The 25,851-nt window shown below is 38.5% G+C and overlaps 3 protein-coding genes across 3 annotated transcripts; 2 read left to right on the forward strand and 1 right to left on the reverse strand.

Annotated features, from left to right (window-relative positions):
- Positions 1-142: 142 nt before the first annotated feature.
- Positions 143-24,867, reverse strand: rb1 (retinoblastoma 1). Its single transcript, XM_028031622.1, has 27 exons — positions 24,595-24,867; positions 24,073-24,193; positions 23,794-23,897; positions 22,682-22,816; positions 22,560-22,598; positions 22,125-22,174; positions 21,766-21,876; positions 21,401-21,546; positions 21,240-21,317; positions 20,122-20,231; positions 19,956-20,033; positions 18,651-18,738; positions 18,435-18,551; positions 18,303-18,359; positions 18,172-18,203; positions 16,072-16,148; positions 15,737-15,942; positions 4,200-4,315; positions 3,784-3,941; positions 3,285-3,430; positions 3,084-3,188; positions 2,870-2,983; positions 2,627-2,775; positions 2,506-2,536; positions 1,715-1,854; positions 1,417-1,463; positions 143-1,300 (listed from the first exon to the last, which is right to left on the reverse strand). The coding sequence occupies exons 1-27, from the start codon at positions 24,705-24,707 to the stop codon at positions 1,230-1,232; spliced, it is 2,739 nt and encodes a 912-aa protein (XP_027887423.1). The 5' UTR covers positions 24,708-24,867; the 3' UTR covers positions 143-1,229.
- LOC114153225 (lysophosphatidic acid receptor 6-like) lies at positions 5,738-7,671 on the forward strand. Its single transcript, XM_028031624.1, has one exon. The coding sequence runs from the start codon at positions 6,125-6,127 to the stop codon at positions 7,196-7,198; it is 1,074 nt and encodes a 357-aa protein (XP_027887425.1). The 5' UTR covers positions 5,738-6,124; the 3' UTR covers positions 7,199-7,671.
- On the forward strand, positions 8,582-14,922 carry LOC114153226 (lysophosphatidic acid receptor 6). Its single transcript, XM_028031625.1, has one exon. The coding sequence runs from the start codon at positions 13,347-13,349 to the stop codon at positions 14,346-14,348; it is 1,002 nt and encodes a 333-aa protein (XP_027887426.1). The 5' UTR covers positions 8,582-13,346; the 3' UTR covers positions 14,349-14,922.
- Positions 24,868-25,851: the final 984 nt, after the last annotated feature.

The following is a 25,851-nucleotide window of genomic DNA, read 5'->3' on the forward strand; positions in this document are numbered from 1 at the left end:
GGAAAAAAGACTCTTAAAAACTTTAAAATAAGGAATATTGACAAAAGAAAAGAAAAAGCCTTTAAAAGTTTGAAAGATTTTGTATTTCAAGAAAAAACACAAAACAGAAATCAAATCAGTTGAGCAACATTTTTTTTTTTTCCAATAATCAGTTTAACCATCTCGCAACAGCAGAAGAAAAAACTGCTTTCAACAAATGAAAAACAGACAGAGTCAGAACTTGACGGATGTTTTCTTACATTTGGTTTGGTGGAATCTACTAAATAGATTAGACTATAAACACATTTATCGTTACACAACGTACTGCTCTATGTTCTTGCTACACATGATCAGTGATGAACTTCTCACCTTTTCTGGATCTTTTACTTCTATTCCCCAAAATTACAAGTGTAAAAACTAATAGAAGAGTTTAAATCATATTGGAGATTTTTGCATTTGATCTGTATTGTTTTAAGAATATTTTTTTAAAAAACAATCATTAGAAAATTTTATATTTCAGGCCACAAAGAAATATTTTGTGTCCTTTGTTCATCATGGCTGACTTCCTGTTGTGTATAATATGAATGCCACTCCCTGGGTAAGCTACTCCTTCTGCATCCTATGGATTTCACAAATCAAAAATCAGTGTTTTAGAAAATATGAGTGTAGAAACTTGTTTGGTGCAAAAATGTAGACTGAAATAATCTTTTTTTATTTCTATGTGTTTGTGCTCCCCCTTGACAGAATACCACCCCGGCCAGTGATCCATATTGGCCATCTGAAAACCCCCCGCTGTGTCCAGTTTTCCGATGTTAGGATTTGATTGGCAAAAAAAAAAAAGAAAAACCAAAAAATTTACTCCTACTGTGTAGACAACAGCCATGATTTAACACTAGAAATGTTGAATCATAATTAAGGCTTTTGCTATATAAAAAAAAAGCATCATGTGTTGATATACTGAAGATCCATGAGGAGAAACAATGACTTCCTCAACGAGAAATAACTAATCACACTCCTAAAATAAAAAAAAAATGTTCTTTGGAAATATCAAAGTCCAAAGAACAATAAAAATCCTGTAATAAAAATTACTTCAAGCCTAAACACAAAAAGAGAAGAAAGTCTTCCACATCCTCAAAGTTAAATAAAAACTAAAACACATTATTAAATGTACAGAGAAGCTGCATGTTCCACTTAATGTGTGAACTAACAGAAGTGTTAGTGACAAACAGTGCAGGTGGGCCTGGCAGGCTTTACTGTGGCTCGTCCCTCGTTTCGGGCTCCTCCTTCATCTTCTGCTCATGCATGCGACTCCAAGTGGAGCCTGAGGAAACGGAAACCACACTTCATGAACAACCGAAACAAACCAAAGTGCTACAAAAACACGCAGAATTTAACCAACAAAAGCAGAAATGGGAACTGATAGCCACTTTCACTTACTCATCTCTGTAAGTTTCTGAATCAGGGTCGAATCCCCTCCAGGTTTGCTGCATAAAAATAAACAAACTCAGCTGAAATGCACCATTTGAATCCTTTGACAAACTTGATATTTAATTGATTCCAAAACACAGGAATTGTCATTTCATGCTCTAACAAAAACATTTAAACTGGAAAAAAGAAAATCCATTCTTATTTTATTCACATGCGGCAAAATGTGTAACAATATGTTTCGGATAGGAATTATAAAACATGACAGCGTCTAATTAGTACGGCCCTGGCTAAGGTATTTGATACCAACCTGCCGTCTGCTTCATCCTGCCCGTCCACGTCAAAGCGCAGCTTCTTCAGAGGCTTGATGGCGGCGCTTTGGTCCATCGTTCTCTTGTGGGAACGTTCGCTGTTGACCATTTGGTTGATCTTCTGGAAGCGATTGCCCAGCTGCAGGAACGGAAGAGGCAAAACCAGAGAGGGAAATTCAACTAACTGCACAGTTGTCAATCTCATCACAATATGTCCGGGTGTTCATTGTGACAAATTCAAACAATATTTGTAGAAATGAATCAATTACTGAACACACTCAAACCTCACAAACATGAACAATACCTCTTGCGTACCTTGATATTGTCTTAATGGAACTAATAGAAAATAACTGGTGGTATAACTTTTCTTTTACTGGTGAATATTGCAGTGCCTTACAAAAGATACTTTGAAACTTTCCACATCTTATCCCATTACAGCCACAAACGTTTATGTTGACATTTCATCTTATAGGCCAACACAAAGTAGTACATCATTGTAAAGGAAAAGGACACAGTTTTTCAAACTTTTTTATTAATAAAAAATCTTCAAAGGGTGCCTTTCTTTAGGTTCAGCCTTAAGAGTCAATTCTTTGTAGAAATGACTTTCACAGCTCTTACAGCACATCTGCAGACTGTAATGTCTGCCCATTCTTTTTCCCAATATACCTAAGGTTCAGTCAGATTTCATCAACTTGAAGCAAAATTTTCACTGAGTATTTGTTTTTTGCAGCCTCTAATTCTGAACAATTCTGCAAAGCAATGTGCAACTTCAATTCTGATAACTACTCACCCCAAATGATTCACCAATGGACACCAACATTCTGCAAAGGTAAAATACAGAAATGCATTAAAAGCGCTGTCTGTATTTAGAGTGTGTAATATTAAATTTACCAACAAAGGGCAGGACTGACCTGGAGCGAGGAGTCATGATACCCGGCGACATGCGGGAGCTTCTCAAAGGGGAGATGTAGATGTTGTTGCTCCCAGGCACACGCAGAGGAGAGTTGGGTAACTTGTATGGGCTGCGAGGAATTTGTGGAATTGGAGAAAGGGGAGGCGGCTGCAAAAAGTAAAAGAAGTAACATTTAAGTACTGACGTTTCTGAAATTATTTTTATAAAAACTTTGCTGTAATTGTGACTTGTGATGTCTCACCCTGATGGACGCATGTTGCAGGATATTCGTTTTTAACTTCTGCATGAACACTTGGTTGTAGAAGACAATGATGGAGTCATAGTGGCCCTCGATGATCAGCACGTTCTTAAAGGTCTGCAGAAGTCGGAGAAACAGTTGAGGGTTTAGTGTGTCATAATTTTAACTTTAAACAAGTTTGCGTCAGAAGAGTAGAATGTTTGTCAAGCTGCATCACCTCCTGGTTGGTGTTTGTCATGTTCTTGTAGGCCGAAACGATGGACTTGAAGCGCAGATCGACACTCTTCACTTTGCATATGGCGTACATGGCCGACATCATCAGCTGAATAAGAAAGAAAGGGAAAAAAATATAGAAGTTGGAGAAAGATGAAAGTAACTCAGAAAGTGAATTAATGGGAACTTCACTCCGCTTTAGTACCTGGTCCAGGTGGCGGTCTCTCATCAGCTCATACTCATGCTGCAGGGTGTACTGAAACAGGGTCCATATTATGGGCTCCAGTTCAGGGTGAGAGGACAGCAGATATGAGCAGAGAGTCTTTAGCCTTGTATAGGCCAGGCGGTACACTACAAATAAAAATAAAATAAATAAGTGATAGGAGAAAAGTGGGTGATAGGAGGCAATCAGTGTGTTAAACTGGCAGCTACAGTGTTTAGCAAAGATACGATTTGTATTCAACCTTTTGCATCAAGTCATAATACAACCACAAAAAGTTGAATGGAGTATCACCTTTTAAAATTTTCTTTATAATAAAATTTGAGACGAGTGTAATTTCAGATCTATTAATCAGTTTCACTGGCTGGATTCTGTAATAACCCCTTTTTACATGAACTCAAGTGATATGTTAACATTTGCCAAGGAGGCAGTACCACAGCCATCCTTATAAAAGAATGATCAAAACGACTAAAGCGCATCTTACATTTTTTATAGAAGAGACTGAGGGAGTTAGACTTTGGCTGCCTCGGAGCTTGGCAGGGCGCCTGGGAGGTGGACTGAGAAGCAGTGGGCTGCTGGGGCGGCGTGGCCGGGGAATCAGGAGGCAAGACCCGCGATGCTGGGCGTGTTGGTGTGAGATATCTGCAACATGCAATACAGAAAGCAGAGGGAGGAGTTTGTCAAAGTATCGAAACGGAGTCTAAAAACTTTCCACTTTAATGATAATCTAAACACTGATAAAGCTTCACCGCTATGTGGAGAGGAAACTTGTTATGACTCATGGAATTGACCAATCCCTATAACGGCATTTATGATTCATAGTGGTTTTGTAATAGTCGAAACGTTTTTGGGCTCTGTTTCACAAGAAGTCAAAATCAGATTGGTAGTGTGACAACTTACAGGTCCGCGGCGGTGTGGCTGTGCTGCAGCGGCTGGCTGAAACTGGCTGGAGTCTCCACCGGCTCCGCTGCTGCGCTCGCATGCTCCTGTTTCAGAAGCTCAAACAGCGGAGAGCCCTGCAAAGACACAGAGATTTACCTTCAACTTTGTGCATGTGCATCTTGTTCATGCAAAGAATCGTTGCTCTCCACACTGATTAATGTATCTCACACCAGTTCATTTAAAGGAGAAAGTCTAATTACAGTGCTGCTCTAAAATCTTCCTGCATGTGATCAAAGAATATTTACTCACCATCTGTTAAAACTCTGCTCTCTGTATAAGTGTTACGTAATAACCTGATAAATTGTTCGGGCAACAAAGCGCACAGTAAGCAAAAGCTTTGTGTCTCCATGTACTTTGATAGAGTTTAATTCAAAGCATTCAAACGTTTAATGGGTGTTGTTGCTAGCAACAATACCTATGGTATGATGCTGGTAGGATGCTGGACTACTGTTATGAAAAGAAATGGTAGTTTATTTGAATTAGCTGGGTTATTTGCCACAAAGTTCACAAATATTTTATAATAAAGGTAAGAGATCTGAATGTTAGTTTGCAAACTAGTTTTAGGACATATCTGGATTCATTTGGAAAGTGATCTGAAATGATTTTTAAGAGTTTGGAGGTAGTCTTTCTTTGTCGTTCCACCGACTTTAGTAAAACACGGCACAAGCATGATGCTACCATATTCACGTACTTTGGTTTAATTAATTCACAAATACAAGTGTTTATTTTTTTTATCATGAACAACAAACCACACTCAACTCTTGAGATTTCAAAGTGATGTAGCATATATTTCTATTTGCAGCTTTCTTCAATATTGTGATAAGTTGGACAAAAACAAATTTCCCTTGCAAAATTGTTATTAAAAAAAAAAAAAACAACTCAAAAATATCTATGAATAGAAAACATCTGTTTCTCGTACCATGTTGACACAAGACACTCCCAACTGTAGGTACATTGACACAGGTAAGTTCACCCCTACACACATCCGAGCTTTAACACTTGGTCATTTCATTAAGAACATTAGTTTAGTTAGAGAATTGTGGTATTATTATCATTATGCACCAAAACAGTACAAAACTAGAGCATCATAAAAAGGGAGTCGAGGGTAAGCATGTGGTAATAGAAATACTCAAACCAGCACAGACGTGCCACTAGAACATTATATCACGCCCTGCTGACATCACTGAAATTTCAAAAGCACAAACTGTTTTATGGCTTCAATAACATACATTACAATATATCATTACAGTCAAACTTTCAGCAGGTTTAGTAAGTAATTTGGTTCAAATGTCTTCAGATAACACATCTATACTATTTCTTCTGACAAAAAACTAAAGCATGACCTTATCTTTGTTATATCACAGACAGAACTGATTGTGATAGATGCAAATGTTAGGTTTCCAAATGTGTCAGTGCTTATTAGTGTCCCTGTATCAGAGGGAGGACTTTGGCTCCTCCCTGCCCTAACCGTCCAACCAGTTCCTCCTGCGAGCTACATATGTGCAGACAGCTGTGTGATTTTATGATTTACAGTAAACCAAGACTAGAGTTAACAATCGCCATGTGCCCGCTGCAGGAACGGACGGAAGAACATGAGAGGGGAAGAGCCACTCGACTGTTCACAGAGCTGACGAGAAACACATGATTCTTCTTTCTAAAGGGATTAAACCACTCTACTGAGAGAGACGGTGAAGAGGACACCACACTTATTATTTTTTTTCCAAGTGGACAATAGAAATATTTCACAAGGAGAAAATAAAAGACTCTGGAAGAAAAAAGAAGGTAATTTGCACAGCTGAACTTTTTCCTGCCTGTTGAGCATAGGATTAAGAGAAAAAATTAAGGGCAAAGAGAGTATTATTTTTTGAAGATTTTAAACTGACATGCAGGATCTAAACATGAACAACAGCAGCAGCAGCTGTGAGAAAAATGATGACTTTAAGTACCCTCTATACAGCGTGGTCTTCAGCCTGGTGTTTGCAATGGGACTTTTATTCAACATAATAGCGGCGTACATCTTTCTTTGTACACTGAAAGTACGGAATGAGACCACCACATACATGATGAACCTTGTGGTCTCGGACACCCTCTTCGTCCTAAGCCTGCCTTTTCGGATTGTGTACTTCATCAAACGAAACTGGATGTTTGGCGGCGTCCTCTGCAAGATTTCCGTTTCCCTGTTCTATACCAACATGTACGGCAGCATCCTCTTCCTCACCTGCATCAGCATGGACCGCTTTCTAGCCATTGTGCACCCATTCCGATCCCAGAGGATCCGCACAAAGAGAAACGCCAAGCTGGCCTGCGTAGGGGTATGGGTAGTGGTTCTCTCTGGTAGTATACCCATTGGGCTATACCTGGACACCACCTCAGAAGCAAACACCAATTCTAACGACTCAAAATTCTGCTTCGAGAACTACTCGAAAAAACAGTGGAAGACTGAGCTGTCGAAGGTGGTGGTTTTTATTGAGACCGTGGGTTTCATTCTACCACTGATGCTCAACATATTTTGCTCGGTGATGGTGTTACGGACACTGAAGAATCCTCACACGATCAGCCGCGGGGGGAGCCTCAACAAGGCGAAGGTCTTGAGGATGGTCATCGTGCATCTGCTCATATTCTGCTTCTGTTTCATTCCGTACAACGTTAATCTCATCTTCTACGCGATGGTGCGCACCAAAGTCTTACAGGGGTGCAATGCAGAGGATGTGGTCAGAACTATCTACCCCATAGCTCTCTGCATAGCAGTGACCAACTGCTGCTTTGATCCAGTTGTTTACTACTTCACTTCAGAGACAATTCAAAGCTCCTTCAAGCGAAAGTCGACAGTTTGGTATCACGGGACCAGACTATTTCACAAACTGCAAACAGACAGCTCACAAACCAGTTCAAATACGGCAATCACGAGGGCACCATCAACGGGCATCAGATCCAAAATAAATGAGTCGACTGTTTGATGACAGTTATACTGTTAATATGAGCAGTAACCCAACAAGTAGAGTTGGTATTGGTAAAACTTGAATTGAAGCACAGTGACTTTGAAGTCCAAACAAATATAGTAATAAGGAGTTACTCTAAACAGAAAACACCAGACTTTAGACTGAGATTAAGGATGATGATGATCCCTAGGAAGCAATAAAACAGAAGAACGGTGTGTTGCAACTTTTTATATAACAGCTTATACCTGGGAAATGGGTGTAAATGACCAATTTACATGCTCTAAATAATTGTTGCACATGTGATGTTGTATCTGTAATTTTATTTATAAGAGCTGAACCAGAATTATTGCTCTTTTAAGGTGATGTAGTATGACATTTGTAGTCATTTGTGTATTCTGTAGTCACAATGAGCCCAATGTGCACCTTACAGCATAGCATTCTTCGTAATGAATTACAAATTGAGTAAATAAAACAACTTCTATTTTATTTAAGATTCGAGTTGAACTTGATTTTTTAAGTGAATAAGGTGGTGTAAAGTGAGCATATTTGTCTTACTGGTTAATACCACATTGTGTATCGAGGGTCCAAACATAACAGTTCTAGTGAAAATCCCATACTTTTGCAGACCAATTGCAATTACAGAAGAGTATGATTAATTTATGGCAGCAATTTCTGTCACAGCCAGGCTTCATAACAGAACTTGCAAAACTACAGGCTAAGATGATGCATTAAAACTTTCAGACAATGGAACAAAAACATAAAATCAGGAAACATCTAGTCTTTTCATATTGTTTTTCTATACCCAGAAATTGTTGAAATTTAAATTTACATTCTCTATGTGCAGTTAGAGTTTAGCCACAACAGTGCCAATGATTCTGAAGAAACATTTCAGGTGTGGCCTTTGGCTGAAGCCTTTACAAACAATGTGAACATGATTAATTTGGACCTGCCCAATTACTCTTCCAGATGGCCATATAGAAAGGACCTTAAATATGTCACATTAAAATGTTTTTAGCTTGCATTTAATTCAGCGTGTGAATGTGTGCGTGAATGTATAAATGGCTGAATGTAGTGTGAAGTGCTTTGGGGCCGCCTGCCAATGAAACCATGGCTCTTTTCAAACAAAATACCGTGGAGCTTGTGAAATATTTGCTCCACCTTGTGAAGGTTTGCACAGCAAGACTGAGCATTACTGCATTTTTTTGTTGAACGGCTTGGCCTGAGGGTCTATGCAAACAAGAATAGACTCATCGTCTCCAGTGACAGAGAAACCAAAGCATGCGAGCCAAAGCATGCCTCCTGAGGTGAAAATGTTCACAAAACACAGTGAGGAAGGAAGCAGCTGTTCCACAAGTATTTAGAGTGAAATATAGGTTTCAATGAAATCTGTGGGTGGAAAAAAAAAAAAACGGGTTGGATTACAGTCTGCTGGTAGGATGAACCTGATCACATACAATTATTTGTTTACAGATTTATGTTGTCTTCTTAACAGCTATTGTTTTAAAAAACAAACAACCTTTAAAACTGGACAAAAGAAACTTGAATAAGTACTGTACAAAAAATTAAACCTAATTACAGTTGTGCCACAACTGCCAACCAGCGTTTTTGATCACGGTCACTGTTGACCCAGTCTTTTTTTGCGTAATTTCTTGAATTTAGCTGCAAATTATGGTTTTGAATATGAACAGCTTGTTTAAGGTTTTGCCAGTGTCTCAATCAGATTAAAGTCCAGACTTTGACTAGGACTCTCTAAAACATTCATTATGACCTGCTTGTGTACTTTGCATCATTATCATGTGGTATAACCAGAGTTTGGACAGCATGGTGACATAGTTGGTTGCCCTGCGGCCCAGCAGCAATCAGGTTAAAATCTCAGGCTGGGGTATTTTCTGCAAAGAGTTGGCATGTTTAACAGACTGACAGAATCCACGCAATTGGCTGCACTGGGCAAACACTAGTAGTGCCTTGCCCAAGGACACAACAACAGACCGACAGAGCAAGGGTTCAACATGGCAACCCACTGGTTAAATAACTCAAGATCATAAACTGATGGTTAGGCCTGTTCCAATGAGTAATAAATCAATTAATTGCATAATACATTAAAAATAGCTCAATATTTCCATTAGTATGGGTTATCATTTTTCTCTATTCTCTTTTTACTTCCACCAGAGACTGGAAAACAAAGGTCTCCAGTCTTTGTGCATTGGTTTCACCTAGGACAGTTTTGTTGACAGAGCCTTCATAATTAATTTGGTTTGCTGTCTTGTTTGTTTATTTTGGATATTTCAAATATCTTCCAGTTATAGTGTTAAATTTTCATTAGAATTTAAAGTTTCTTGATTTTTTTGACAATGTGTTCTTGCTTTGTATACCATTGTATTACTTGAAAATTGGTCTCAAGACAACAATATTATCGTTTATCGTCCTGAACCAGTAGAGTGGCCCCAGACCATTACATGACTACCAGCACTGCGTTTGATGGGTAGTACGATGTCCTAGATGCTGTTAGTTAGTTTTACACCAGATGAAATGGCAAAACAACCCGTTTTGTCTCGTCAGTCCACTGATTATTTTCCCAAAAGGTCTTTGTGTTCAAGTTTTTTTTTTTTTTTGCAAATGTGAGATGGGTCTTTGTGTTCCTTTTGGTGTGCAATGTTTTTTTTGTTGTTGTTTTAGGGGCTTTTTTACCTGGGATTACTCCCACTGAGGTCTTCTTGGCCAAGTCTTTCTCTAATGATTAGATACCGTAACTAACACTGGCCTTAACCGAGACAAAGAAAATCACAAACTATAAACTATAAGGGATAAGATTGGGTTGCATAACATAAGTACTTTACTGATATGATACAATCTGCAGCTGCTGCAGGGGGCTGCTGTGTACACAGAGCAGATGCACCGCATGATTTTCCTGTCTGTCTCATTTGATAAATGTTGATTACCAAAAGGTCAAAATGATAACATATTGAGAATGGTGCACAACAACCTTGCTTGTGTTCGAAGTGAACTAAGTGCATTTGAACATCCTGCAAGAGGACAGTGAAAGAGTTTAGCTTTGTGCCTTGGATATTGTTCAATAAATGATGGAAGCCTCGGTCCTGTAATCTCATGCTTTAACACACGCATCCCCTGGTCTCAGTAGATACGTTTGCATGATGTGAAAGTAAAAAGTTAATCTATAACAGCGGGTTTCTGTTCGTACATTTATTGTGGAACAATGATTTGAAAGGTGTTTTTTTTGTTTGTTTCTTCTCTTTTCTTGATTTTTTTGGGGGGGATCCAGGCATGACATTCTGTTTTTGAGAATGTTTTTGTCCATTATATTGCCAGAGAGGTTCTACTTCAATGACCTAATATTTCTACAGGCAGGAAGTAATCTTGCCTGGGTGGGGCATGTGAAACTAAATGCAATTTGTTTTTTAAATGTGGTTAATCAAATTTAACTAATTACTTAACTAGGTAGGGAGTTACTTTTTTCTCTATGGGCTTTTCCACTTACAAAATGCTAAAAATAAATTCATTTGATAAAATGCATTTTGCATTTGCTTCTCTACACAGTAAATACAACATGTTAGATCCTCAAACAGATCAAAATTTGTAAAAGTACTGAGTTTGAAATAAAGGAAATACTTTGCCAAGCAAAATTTTATCATAAATATTAGTGTGAAATCTTTTAGATAAACAGAAAAACAAAAGTTTTGATAGACAGCTACATGATCTGGATCAAATAGTATAAAAAAAGTTGACTGAAAGAGCATCTACCCCATCATTGGCTTATAAGGATATATGATTGCAGCAACTTCCTGTTATTCATCTACCAAATAGACAGAAATATGGTTAATAAGAATAATTTCTAAAGGCTTTTTTTTTAAAGAGATGTAAATATAACTGCATCCAGGAGTTAATAAAGCAAATTAGCTTTAACAAAAGGCTAACGACTTTACAGTTTAGTAAGAAAACTATCTTATCAGACAAATAACCTGTTGATCAGGATATGTAAAGTTTTCTAAATGACAAATATTTAAACTGTGCAGTGAAAATGTTGAAGTGTGCAGGGATGGAGGGTGGGAGCAGAGCAGAACCAAGAGGAGAGAAAACGGTAGAGATCTTTGTCTGTAGAGCAGATCAGTAGCATGCAGGTGAAGCAGGATGGAGTAATAGGTGCCCATTTCCAGCTCGCTATTTATCACACTGCTGGCCTTGATATCGGTGAGTTCTACTGATTTACCTATTTTAATGAAGCTTAGGCACCACTGCTTTTGCAAAAAAATATAAAACAATGTCTAGAATATATATTTTATATGTTTTCTACATTATTTAAGTCAGATGGTGGCAAAAATTGGATATGAAGTTTCTGCATCTTAATATAAATTTGATCAAATATATGAAAATTGACACATTTTGCAAATATTATTTGATTTCAGGTTCACAGTAAGACCATTTTACTAATTATTCATAGGCACATTATAAGAATAATAACATTTTTTAAAGACTATTGGTAAGATGTAGTAGAAAAATGCTTGTAATCAATTAGAGGCTTTGTATTTGCATTTTTATGAAACAGCAGCATTTGACAAGACAAGCAAATTACACTGAGATTTTGGGCTGTGATTATGTAAAACAGGTTCTACTGTGATCTACTGGAAACTAGAAAGCTGTGGTTTTGTTTTCAGGCAAAATGTCCTGGGGGGAAATAAACCACAAGTTTGGGATGTCATACATTTTAATACTTTGCTGTCCAGCGCTCTTTATTGAAATAATCCCGTCATTAAATCACTGAATACTTCTCTCCACCACTAGTAAAACATACGAGGGAAAGAGTTTGTCACACAACTCTGAGATCATTCTGCTCTGTATCCACTTGCACTCAAACATCTAAGTTTTCCTCATTTAAGCATTAATACTATGAGTTAACACTTCACAGTGGAATTAAATGCTGAATTTTCCTTTAATACGAGTGTTTTTTTTATAATTAATTAATCAAAATAATTGCATTAAAGTCCCAATTAAAGATTGTTGCATGCATTTGCACAGCACCTTTAAAAACCCGAAGTGCTTTTACAGTCAAGATGTTTTGTTAATACAATGAAAAGCTCAGCAATCAAATACTTTACTATATATAATAATGATGATGAATTATTTAAAATAAATGAATGCTGCTAAAATACCTTTGAACCTATGAAGTTAGAGAAAATTTAAGTCAGACTGGGGCTATGCAGGAACACCTGATATGTGATTATGTAGGTGAATATTGCAATAGGAATATGACTTCTCAGCTGTGTTAACCTCTTTCTGCTTAGGGTTTATAGATAAACACCAGAAAAGTAGTTTATTTAGCTATTGAAAGAAAAATTAAATCCATTATATCCATCTGAACAACAATGTTTTATTGAAGAAGTGTTTCTGTCTGTTGTTTTGGCAATAAAACAATTCAGTTGTAGTTTCTTAATAATAACCTTACCACCTCTTCACCTTCTAAACTTTATATACGGAATAAAAGTGTCACTAAATAAAATACAGCCTTGCAGCATCTGAATGCAAGGTACCTAAATAAATAAAAATAAGTATTCACTTACTGGCCAAGCAGTTCTTAACCAAATTGTATACAGTAATATCACAATAATGATAAACTTGCACTATATCGTGCATCCTTAGCGTAAACTGTCACTAGCTGTGGTTTAAGTGGTTTTGACAGAATAGAGAAGCTGATCAACTGTGTAAATACCAAAAATGTCTCATAACACAAAGTAAACATTAATAAAAAGTGCTTACAGTCAAAGCCTATCATAACGCTGAAAAATGCTTAACGACATGTTTGCTTACGTGCCAACATCCAAAATTAAAATGTCAACCCATCTCAATCAAGCATAAACTTTACGAGATATTTAATGTGTAAATAGTGAAATACTGAGAAGTGCTGCGTTCTCAATGTAATGAAATCAAATGTTTACATGTTTTATTAGGAAAAGCTGGCATTAAAACTTCATTGGCTGGATGCATTTGACCATGTCAGTCATAGGAGTATTTAAAGGAGTCACTTAAGCTAAATTACCTTCATAAAAACCCTGTTTTAATTTGTACCATCTTGTGACAGGTATAATATCTCCAGTAGAAGCAACACAGAACGCGCCGCTCTGGACATGCGAGCGATTTAGAAAACGTTTGAGACATGGAGCTGTGGAACGTAACAGAACTGGAGGGAAAACCAAGCTCGCCTTTGTTTAACTGTACTGTGGATACAAGCTACCGTTTCACCTTCTATCAGGTGTCCTACAGCGTCATCTTCCTGCTGGGACTGGTCACCAACAGCCTGGCTCTGCACAGACTCTACACGTCCTCTTGCACTATGAACAGCACAGCCGTCTACATGGCCAGCCTGTCCTTCGCCGACATGTTCTTTGTGATCTCTCTACCTATGAGAATCTACTACTACCACCAAAAGGCTCGAGCTTGGTCGAAGACTGAGGACCTGACCAGCTGGACTCCTGGAGCAGCTTTCTGCCAGATCACCTTCATCCTCAAATACATCAGCTTGTACGGCGGGATCTTCTTCCTCGTGTGCATTGCAGTGGACCGATACTTTGCTGTCGTGCACCCTCTGTCGCCGAACCTCCGCAGGCGGCGTGTTGCGCAGATTGTGAGCGGGGGGATATGGTGTGTGGTGCTGGGGCTCAGCGTGAGTCTGCCGCTGTTGCGTTTGGCAGCTTCTCACCAAAACCGGCCCTGTCTGCTCGACCCGTCCTCCCTGCGCCACAGAACTTTCATTCTGATCTCCCTGAGTTTAGTTTTGGGGTCATTTCTGCTGCCCACTCTGATACTCCTCTACAGCTACTCCAGAGTGCTGAGCGTGCTCCGCAAGTCAAGGCATCGCTGTCGCAGCCAGCGCCGCAATTGTCGGCAGACCCTTAAAATTATTTACTGGGTTTTGGGCGTCTACCTGCTGTGCTTCCTGCCCTATCATGTCAATCTGCTTGGCTATACCTTCACACACATGAAGCTGCTGCCACACTGTGGCCTGGCCAAGCTGACCAAGACTGTGCACCCAATCGTGCTCTCACTGGCAAGCTTTAACTGCTGCCTCAATCCGCTCATCTATTATTTCTCCAGCAGTCTGGTGCACAGGGAGACTTCGGGAGGTGGAGGCAGTAGCATTCAATGCCAAGGAGGATAACTCCAAGGATTACAGCCTATTTGAAACTTTTTAATGCTAAACACTACTGGTTTTTGGTGAGTAAAGTGAACTCCAAGTTGCCTTGTTTCTGTATTAGTGAGGTGTCAGAGGAAACATAAAAGCTTTAGGAAACTGCTTAAAATATTCTGTGTCACCTGTTAATTCAGGATGGTCAGAGGAAGTCCACATTATTTTTTTCTATAATGTTAAAGAGCAAGTCTATGGTTCTTCCAGGCTGTGAAACAGAGAGCGAGAGCAAGACTTACCGCAGATATTTTAGCAGGAAAGCTCTGTTGCATTGTTTTCAGCTGTTAAACTCTCATTTGTAAATATAGGCAGCTTTAAAAAAAATACACAGGTGGGTTTATAAATGCTGAACAACAATTACTAGTAAGAAATACCAGGAAAGAGGTAATAAGATAATTCTTAAAACTAAATAAAATAACTACTCTCTGATTAGTGAAGGACTACATTTGAGTAAAGCGATTTATGACATAACAGGGTTTCCCCCAGAAAACTTGCTAAGCGCTGCGGTGTGGGCAGTCATTCAGCGGCCTACTATGTATTTGAGTAAAAAAAAAATTTTAAGTTGACAGGAAATTTGAAAATGCAACTAGTTAATTATGTGTTATTGGAAGACATTATTAGCAATACCTAAACACCAACTATAAAGTCTTCTAAAAGGCAAACATAAAAAAGCAATTAAACAATTTTTTTGCACTTCAGTTCTTTCATCCTAATCAAAGTCTCTAAAATATATATATATATATTTTTTACCCCTCCAGGGGTCTTTTGTGGGCTCTAGTGTCCCTTATATGATAGTAGGCTGACAGGAAAGGGGAAGGAGAGGGGGGAAGACATGCGGCAAATGTCGTCGGGTCCGGGAGTCGAACCTGCGACGGCCGCGGCGAGGACTCAAGGCCTCCAAATACGGGTCGCGCTAACCACTATGACACCACGGCACGCCCCATCTAAAATATTTTTATTCTTTATGCGTAACCTGTCACTTTGTTTGCTGAAGTTGTTAGCTTAAAGACCAGTAAAGACAGGCAATGGCTACAGAGTTTCTGCAGCCCACCAGGCTTATAATGCACTGGTGGAAAGCCCTGCATTAACAAACTGCACTACATTTCTCAGGTCTCCAGCAGAGGACCAGGCCTCGACGGGATGCTACTTTCAGAACACCTGCAGCTGTCTGGACACATGATGTCTCAACTGCATTTAATGGCTAAAGTATTTTTCTGAAATAATACATTAACTCAAATACTATATTATAAAATGTTGAATTTGATACTCTGTTAAGGCTACTGTTTTTCTCCTGCTCACTGACGAATAAACACCATCTAATCATATTACCAGCTCGTGTGTTCTGTTGTGGCGAGACTGACCGTCCTCCATGCAATCCTCTCCATGATGAGGTTCTCGCAGGTCTCCAGATGTTTGATGATGTCTTTGCTCAGTGTCGGTTCAGCCTTGATGAAGCTCTCGATCACTTTGTAGAAGTCAAAGGCGGAGAGGTTGAGGACGTTCAGAATCCAGGGGAAGCACAAGTTCGTTCCAGTTTGGTCACTTCCTCCGTTCTTGAAACTACTCTCTGGTCACAGAAATGAGCAGAAGTTAAAGACAATCGTTTATCTTCTGCAATGAAGGGTGTAACTTAAAATATAACATTGAACGAAAAGGTAGTAGGGAACTGAACAAATTAGGAGATTATAGGGAGCACCTTCATATGTTGCCATGACGACCTCCAAAGAACAGGCCAGGAGTGATGTGTGAAACGTGGAGTCATTGAGGAGTTTACTAGAAAGCAGATGACATGATTTGGTTCAATTAAAAGGCAGATAATGAAATACAAAAACATACCAGAAACAGGAAGCACAAATCAGGACTTAAAATCATTTGGTTTGGATTTATTTAATTCTGGCCTCAAGGTTACAGAAATCAACAACATGATCAACTTTCTTATAAGAGTCCAAGCCAGAAAGGAAAAACAGAAAAAGGTACACTTCAGATTCATCAGAATAATTTAGAAAATGGGAACAAACTCTTAAGACACAAATTAAAATCCATACTTCTCTAGATTCTGTAGAAACTTTCCTTTCATTAGCAGATGTGACCACTTCTATAAACCAAGAAACTATGGAAATTTGCTAGCATGGAGAATACAGATGAATATTAACCCAATGTCAGGAAGGTCAGAGAAGCAGTTATTGCCAGACATCGAGGGTTAGAAGTCCATTTTTAAATGAGCTGACCAAAAAATTATTCACCAGAGGAAAGTATTTAAGGTACCAGATAAGAACATCCTGACAAATTCACTACACTGTCAAACAGTACAGCACTCAGAAAAAATGAGAAAAAAAAAAGAAAAAAAGCTGCCAAACTTTAAATGCTTAAAGTTATATGTTAAGAATCAAACAGCGAGAAGTTATGGCTCGTTTTCTGTGGTTGCCAGGAGAAATCGTACAAAGTGCAAGACTATGTCCTTTGAACAGATAAGACCAAACTAGAGATGTTTGATTATAAACATGGTGGCGCAGAGGAGAGATTTGGGCTTGTTTTAAGAAAAATGACTGTGTGTGAACCAAAAGATAAGATCGTCAACAGGGCAAAGGTTCAAAACACAGCAGCAACTCTAACGGATGGATTGGTTGATAGATAGACATTTTTAATAATAAAAAATTGAGCAATGACCCAGTCAAAGACCAGAGCTCAAGATTAATAAAATGCTGTGATGAGACCTAGAACGCTCACAATCTTCAAAATGCCGGAAGCCGTTTGTATAGATGAGAGAGATAAAATTACAGCACACTGACGTAGAAGAACACAAAGTATCATAAAAATAACTAGTTTGATTCGCAACAGTTATTACCACAAGCCGTCGAGTCAACCATTTCACTTTGGTTTGCTTTTCCATTTTGACTATATTGGTTGCATTGAAATTATTTTCTAATCTAATCAATCACCATTTATAAAGCTGGAGTAGACACAAAACGGGGCCTGAAATTGGCATGTGTTGCTTTCTACATAAAGGTCGTGAACTATAAAAAAAATAAACTTGACGGGAGAAGGTGCGCTCTCTCACACCAACTCTGACCCGCACGTACGTTCGTTGTGGAAACTGAGGAAACCGACCACACACATGGTGAGGTGAGGAATTGAAGCTACCCTGCATCACAATTCATCTCAAGACATTCAATTTCACAAAATATCAAACTTTAATCAGCTTTGTTGTCAGCATTCAACAGAATAATGTCATTTATGCTTCTGCTGGTGAACCTTAGCTATACAAATTCAAACTATGTGGACCCGATGTACTTATGACGTATGTATAGATTTCTGCTTCTGTGAAATTGTGTTCTATTCTTTTCTCTGTGGTTGCCATTGGTGACCACAAAATAACATTGAACAGCAGGCTCATGTAAAAACACCACAGCCTTCATGAAGTACTTTGCGCTGACCATTTACGGTTGAATGTGGGTGTGTAGAGGACAGAACATGAGGCGGTCAGAAAGTGGTAAGCAAACTTTGCAGTTATGCAGTTATGATTTATAGAGGGGAAATTTCTTTCTGATGTTCGTGTGAATAGTTTTTTTTAAATCCGAATTTTTTTTCTTTTTGGCATAAGTACACTTTTAGCACAGATCCTGCGCAATGTTTTATAAACGGGACCCCAAACTATTTTAATATGTTCTAGATTTGAACAAGGTTGTACTTTCTTTTTCCGACTGCACAAGTTATGCATCCATTACTAAGAAATCAGAGTTAAAGGCAGCAAGAATAATTTTTTTATGTTGCACTGCAAAAAGAACCTTATAAATACCTGAAATTTTGCACAGAGAGACGCTTCTCTTCCTAGAACATAAAAAATAACAAATGATTACAATGAGTTCAGCCATTTCGACACATTTTAACACTGAAAATTTCCAAGCACAAAGAAACAAGTTACTATACCGATTTCAGCATAGCCTCCATTACTTTGTAGTATAATCTGACGCCAAGGGCAAATCTCTGAAAGACGAAGAGAACTTTTAGCAAGAGATAAGATTAGTCCAGGACAGGATGTGGTGCTTTTAAGCTTCATACCTGCCTGCCATACACAACACAGTGAGGTCCCACTGCTTCGCCAAACTTCTGGCTAAAAGCCTGACCAAGTGTCTCTAAACGTTTCTGCACATCCTGCGTCGGGTCCACAGTGCAATTCTGATCACAGCAACAAAGGACACACAAAAACATCTTAAATTAATCAAACTAGAAGAACTCAAGTTTAATAACAGGTTAATTGTGGTGTAAGAGACTCACTTTGAAATATGTGGTCAGTGTAGTAGAAGGTTGATCCCCGTTGGAGGGAAGATCTCCTCTGAGCATCCGGATAGAGGTCATGGCAGCTCTGAGGAGAAAACAGAATATAATGTGGGAACTGGATTAACCCAGAAGGAAAAATTTAATGATGACTGTCATGACAAGGTTTTTTTTTAATACATGATTGTTTCCCCTTATTATGGTGAAACTTTATTAACTCCCTAAGGCACTGTTGAGAATAAATAATTCTGTTTTTCTTCCATCTCTTTTAGCTAGTGGCTAAGCTAAAGCTAAAGGAAATGACATGTTAGAAAATGCAAATGAGAGCTAGGGTTAAAGGATATGACACAATAGGGAACACCCTTCTTAGGGCGCAGTTTAGATAGAGGCTAACAAAAGGAATGGAAAATTTTTGTTTGATGCCATTTTGTCCTGCTAACTCCTAAGGGTAGCATGAGAAAAGGACCAGCTGTATTTTGGTATTAATAAATGGAATTCATGAATTCAACTCACTGACTCTTTTTCAACCTCATACATCAAGAAGTTAGCATGGAGAACGGATAAATTCTCCACAGCACCAACCAGGTGAAAGACATCCAACTGGTTGGAACTCCTGATGGAGACCAGAGGTTCCATCTCTAATAAATGATGACTGATATTATATTGAATTTATTTACAGACCAAATGTGTTTTGTGTCAGTTCTTTATTTCAGTTACATTGTGACATTTAGTTGGACATTCTTTTTGGGCCAGGGAGACTGGCCATCCTTCCTGCTCAGGGAGAACGTGGGGGAAAATGTCAGTTTGTTTCTGATTTAGACTGGTTTAATTTGAGTTTGCTAATTGTTTGAGTGCTTACCTTTCTGTGTGTGTCTCGTCAGCAGGGTGGAGCAGCAAAGGGAGACAAGTGCTCCAGGTGCTGTTAAAAAGCTCCTGGAGCATACCACTTTCAGTGATCAGTTAGGAGGGGTAATACTCTGAGGAGTTATATTAAGTTAAGTTTATTCTTTGATTGATCTTAATTGGTTCTAATGATTTGCATGCATGTAAATGTGAGATGGTACCATTTATTGTTTTGGTGTTAGGTTTGTATAAGTAGTGTTTGTTGTTTGTTCTTTTTTCATCACCCCTTTACTTGGTATAAGAGGTGAACTTCCCTCTGGTTTAAATGCCAGCTTCTCGCTCTCACTGTGAAAATGGGTGTCGGTGTAACTTTGACCTGCAGCTCCAAATACATCTACCTCGACTGCATTTTGTTGCCTTGTCGCCGCACAGTTGCCTGAACGCAGAGCCTCTGACACTCACCTGATCGGAGTCTGAGGAGGGATCATCGGCCCATCTTCCTCTGGCTGGTTCTTCTTTGGAGTTCTCTCCACCTTTGATCTGAACAAAGAATATTACATTTGTTTTTCCTTCTCTCTTTTCGCTAAAGCCAACAGCAGCCACTAAAGGGGAGAATCTTAAGATTTACATCTCGAATTTAGGAGGAAGAACGGTCTCATCCCCGTCGAAAAACAGACGTCCATCGATGTCTCTGCTCTTGAGGTAGAGCTCTTCATACTGTTGGTTGACATCATTCACCTGAGGAGAAGATTACACCACAAGCAGACATGATGTTTGTGAAAGGAGCTTTTATGGAGAAAGACAAAATCCAAAAGCAGACTTGGGCATTCACATTTATTAAACCTCGCAAAAATACTGTAAATAATTTGAAAGCTTGATCCTTAACCTGTTCTTGTTGCTCAGAGTGAACAAGAAAAATAATCATTCTTGCATTTTTATAATGATTGATTTCTGTATAGGTTAATGAACCAGTTTGGACAGAGTTCTTTCAGCTGGACTATTTTGGTCCATGTAGTAAAAAAATTAATTAACAGAGTTGGAGTCACAATGGAAAAGCCCAGCCTAAAGTTGTCGCTTTGTGTATCATAACAGGTAAACAGAAAAATTTATTGTCAGTAAGATATTTGTGGAAAGTCATGAATAAATAATATTGAAAGGATGATGTACATTTGTATCCTGCCCTCTTTGATATCTTTCAATAAATAATGAATACTTTAACAAGCCATTGCATTTTGTTTCTCTCTGTTCAGATTTCAGATGCAAAATTAATATGGAAAATAATTCTGTAGAAAAAGCTGCAAACTCTCTTTTGCTGCCCCTTAATGAAAGCAAAATATGTGTTTATGTACCCTCGAATCTTACCAAGATTCAAGCTGTTTATTCAGGTCAATACACGGTAGCATAAATAAGGTTGGACAAACATTCACACATATACTACTAAAGTCTGTAATGTTGACCATCTGGCCTTTACTGGGGCAATATTACAGAAAAATATATATCTCCCATATCATTCTTCACAGAAGTGTGTCAATGTCAGTAAACAGAAGCCTCCTGCCTCAACGCTTTCATTTCTGCCTCTGCAATAAAAGAACTGGACGTCCTGTTCCTGACTATGTGCGAACAAATACTCAAGGATGAGAATGAACAGATGTCATCGGCTGCAACAGAGATGATGGAAACTGTGAGTGCTGTGGGGAGAGAGTAAAACTAAACAGTGGAGCAGGTGCTCTGAGAACAGGCACTCACCTGAGGAAAGTCGATGGATCTCGAAAGATCCGTCGAGTCCAGAAAAGCCAAGAAGCTGGTCTGGTACACGTTCTTCACCTGCAAATGTGGACAACAAACGGGACAGCTGAGCAAAAGTTAAATGTTCTCGTATGTGCAAACACGGAAGAGAATTGTGAAACCTCTTCGAAATTGCATTCGTTGTCTTTGCACAAGGTTTCAAGAAGCTGCGCATCAACCTCTGGTTCTGAAGGTCGGGACTTGGCTTTGCTCTGGTTGCGGCGAGATGTTCGTGTCGGTGGGCTCAGGACCTTGCTAATGGCCGATTCTGCCAAACAAAATTAAAAATTAAATATCCGATACTTAAAGATCTTAAATTACTAAAGAGATCTGCTTGGAATGGTTCTCATTTAAGCATATAACCTTAAATAGTGATTTTTTTAAGTCATAATTATTTGCTTTCCTATAATTATCTCCTTTTCCTATTGAAAAGGTGGCTCAAATACCTAAATCGAAGAAATTTGAATGAAATGTTGCTGAGGCTTACGATATAAAGACTGTAACTGGTCTGAAGAGCAGCGCTTGATAAACAACTCCAGCGTGCAAAGCAGCAACTGGAAGGATATGACCAGGTCATCCTCCATCTGCAAAGCTCTTCCTGCAAACAGCCGAGGAGAAACACATGAGACGCTCCGACACCAAAACACCCAAACCGATAAAAACAAGGCGGCATTTGGCATGACAGTCTTGATGTTTGAATTAAACTGAGAGCTACAATACAGCACAGAGCGGGAAGTCATGAAAAAACAAGCAAAAAAAAAAAAAAAAACGTTGGACGGCTTAACGTGAAAATGATTCTACTGATCTTGTTTTATTTTTTTAACTTCCTAAAAGAAATAAAACTACCTTTTGCCAAAAGAAACATTGTCCAGCAGGTCCGCATGGTCTCTCTCTCCCTTGAAAAAGAGATAAGAAAGCATTAACAGTGTTTTTTTTTTTCTCAATTCTTAAACAAGACTGCAAAAAGTTAAAAGAATTACAGCGGTATGTAAAAGTATTCATACCCCGGTACTTTTTCTACTTATAATCACATATTTTCAGACTTTATTTGAAATTTTATTTGATGGATTCTTTTATAATCACACCTTTAATTTTGTGGTATTCCAATTTACACAGATGCCCCTAAATAGAGATGCACGCCACACTTTTGAGATTTTATTAGAAAATTTGACTGAAGCTTGTCCTTGTACTACGACAAAGTGAAAAACATTTAGAGGACTTAATACCTTTTCAAAGAGCTGTGCCACCAATGATGGTTGACAACTGTTAAACCCAACTTACCTGCCATCAGATGTCAGAACAAAGATGTTCTTGCACGTTCTGAAACAAAAACAGATTTCGCATTCAGCTACATTTGTGCCACATTTCGCAGAAATCTCTTCTCCGTTGTTGTGCTCACTCACTTCTCAAATCTTTGGTAAAGAGCCAGCATTACGTCGTACTTCTTCTCCAGTCGTGTCAGTGCTGAGTTGACCTTCATGCTAATTGTATCCAGGTTAACATCCAGTTGTCTCACCAGAGCCAAAAACTGCTTCAAACTAAAACAAAACAAAAACATAAAATTGGGAATGCATTTCCTACTAAAGACTACAAAGCTTTATATGGTGAATCCAGCGCATATAAGCATTTGTGCAGTACAATCAATGGTCTTCTTGAATTACATATTTTAAGAAACTTTATTAGTAAATGAGGATTTAAGTTTTCATAGAGAAAATCTATGAAAATTTTCTCTCTGAAAAAATTTGGCAGTGTATTTTGATGAACAAAACACAGACAGATGGTTTTGTAGACCGCAGTTAACGTCGGGTAAATTTAAAACCCAGCGAGCAAAACTGGAAATAACCAAAAAAACACAGTATGTAGTAAAGCACACCAACATATATTGCCAATACATTAAAGGGGGTATCATGTAAAATCACTTTTTTTGACTTTTACTACTTACTACTGCTCAGTTTAACGCTAATAAGAACGGTTGGAAACAGCATACTGGAGAAGGCATTGTTGTGATGAAGGCAGAGTCAGAAAAAGCAGGAGCTTCTTAAAGAGACAGAGGCCAATTTCAAGGCATCAAATTATAACATCAAATTTCTTTTAAGTTATGTTTGATATCTGCAGCATGTCTACAACATATGAAGGTAACACACGTATTTAATAGAGCTAAAAAATTGCACAATGGGTCAGAAAAATACATAATACGCCCCTTTAAAGAAGGAAAGCTGGCGGCTCCAACGTTTTCCTTCATTGCGAAGTGATTTTTAGATTATTTCACTACAACCTGTCGTCTTTATTTTATGTCATGTTAGCTGTACAGTCTTCTTAATAACTACCTGCTTTTTTCAGACAAACTCTACATCCTGTTTAGTTTATTTCCACCACCAACTTTATGGTAGATATTAGTTTGAGGAGTTATGGACAACACGTGGCAGTGTATTTTGATGAATAGAAATGAGTGTTTATGGATGCAGACATGAATACTATGAATTAAATCTTCTAATAATAAACGGAGACCACTTACTTCAGACTGACAGCTTTCAAAACTTGGGTGACAGTAAAGCTACTAATATCCATGTCTGTAATGATCACAAACAGACAAGCGCCCCAAAGTCTTTGCTGACTGCCCTAAATGAGAAAAAACATATTCAGAACAATGAAAGGAAATGGAAACTTTCCAGTCATTTTATAAAGGATAAAGTAAAATTAGTTTTATATCATTAGCATTAACAAGGTTTATATAGCTCCTCAGGTTTTAAGTTACACATGTGCAGAAACAGCTGTGTGTGTAATAAATACATACAGGGACTTTATCCATGGATTCCCGAACGGATTCCCACAGGGTCCAGGCTCGGTCACACACCAGGTCTGAAACATGAAGGCTCTTACACAGACTCACAAACTCAGCGTGCTTTTCTCTGTGTCTAAAGGTGGAGAATAAGAAGAGCAAAACATTCAAGTCATTTGACAGCAGCAGCAGCAGCAGCATCCCAGTGAAGCAGTACTACATAGTTCAAACACAAATCATTTTCCTGCTTTATGACAGCGTTATAATTCATGCTACTTCCAAGCTAATATCTTGCGGAAGTGTTTATTGTATATTAAAGGCTGTAAACTCACTGGTGTTATCCTAATAGCAGGCCTTACTGTTGAAATTAGCTAAACAGCTGGCCTAACAGATCGTTAGTCAAGCTAACATTAATGGGTTGAATAATTTGACATATTGGCTAATAAACTAAACACAAGGCTACATGTTTACAAAGAAACCGAACAGCTTGGTGCTGAAATGCTGCCTTCTCTTGATTTTCCGAATTACTTGTCTTACTTTTTCTCAGATAACTCTGGGCTATCCTGCTTGTCTGGAGGAGAAGCGCTGTCAGCGCTGGGCTTCGGCTCCTTGTTTTGTGTCGTCCCAGAGTGGCGTTTTTTAGGCGGCATTCTCACAGCCTCTGCTTCACTAAAGAGCAAATCAAATAAGCAAAACACAGACAGGTGGTTTTGTAGACCGCAGTTAACGTCGGGTAGATTTAAAACCCAGCGAGCAAGTTCCGTCACAACAATACACCAAACTCTGCCCTATTTCCTGAAACACAGTTAGAACGTGTGTTTGTTTTCCGAACCAGTGCACACGGCGGAAGGGCGGGGACGCCAAGTTTATGGTTCCAGTTCAAAGAAAAAGCCTGACAAATGCCGTTTTTCTTCACTTCTTTTACCTCTTTTTTAACCAAATAAAGACAATTTATACTTATATATACATATATCTTAGTAAAACCTTTTAATTTATCTGCAGCTCTTCAGACGACATATTGTGACCTCATTAGAATTGTGAGAGAAGCAGAAAATCAAGTGCACCCAAACTCACGAGACAAAAACGCGGGAAAACTATCTACGCAACATCCGCTTATTTGCATTTGTCCCGCCACAGAGAGCGAGAACGTGAACGTTTATGTTCTTATTTGCGCTTGTCACGCCTTCGCATCTGATTTGTTTTCAGTTTCCGTTTTCAGTAGAGCACGCTGTACAACAATGGTGTAAATAATAACAACATGTTACATTAAAACATTGTTCAGTGTTTTAATGTTATACATGTATGAGTTAGCCTGTTTCCGTCTTATCTCTGGGAGTTAGTGCAGATTATTACTGTGAATCCCTTTTGAATGTAAAACACACAGCACACTCAAAATGACATTTCCCACTATTTGTCTTTAGTATTAGTGCTGCCCTCTTGTGGCAGAATCATTTTACAACTTACATCTTGATTTTATAAGTCTACTTAATGACATCTAATGTACTGACAGACGATTATCAAAGTCAGTGTTATTACAACCACTATGTGATTCTCTTCAAAATACTATGTAAATATAACTTAATCGTCGTGTAGGCTGTATTTTTACATTCATGCAGCTATAAATGCGGCAATCATTTTGCAATGTCTTAATACTTTACTCGTCTTAAAAAGTAACTTAGATGTCAAAGAAACGTTACTGTCTTCACTAAGCCATTACAGATGTTTACAGATGTGATCAGCCAGGATCCTCTATTGCAGCAGATCTGAAGAAGCCTTTATTAATTCAGTAACTGT

The sequence above is a fragment of the Xiphophorus couchianus genome, chromosome 11 (assembly GCF_001444195.1).
Source record: "Xiphophorus couchianus chromosome 11, X_couchianus-1.0, whole genome shotgun sequence".
NCBI classification, from domain to species: Eukaryota; Metazoa; Chordata; class Actinopteri; order Cyprinodontiformes; family Poeciliidae; genus Xiphophorus; species Xiphophorus couchianus.

What these genes read in the sequence shown, in the direction of transcription:
- rb1 (XM_028031622.1), bottom strand. Translation starts at nt 24,707, where the DNA reads ATGCCGCCTAAAAAACGCCACTCTGGGACGACACAAAACAAGGAGCCG. An exon ending in CCAGAGTTATCTGAGAAAAA is followed by an intron (nt 24,194 to 24,594) that starts GTAAGACAAGTA and finishes CTCCACCTTTAG; the next exon opens with ACACAGAGAAAAGCACGCTG. An exon ending in CTTTACCAAAGATTTGAGAA is followed by an intron (nt 22,599 to 22,681) that starts GTGAGTGAGCAC and finishes TTTTTGTTTCAG; the next exon opens with AACGTGCAAGAACATCTTTG.
- LOC114153226 (XM_028031625.1), top strand. Translation starts at nt 13,347, where the DNA reads ATGGAGCTGTGGAACGTAACAGAACTGGAGGGAAAACCAAGCTCGCCT.
- LOC114153225 (XM_028031624.1), top strand. Translation starts at nt 6,125, where the DNA reads ATGCAGGATCTAAACATGAACAACAGCAGCAGCAGCTGTGAGAAAAAT.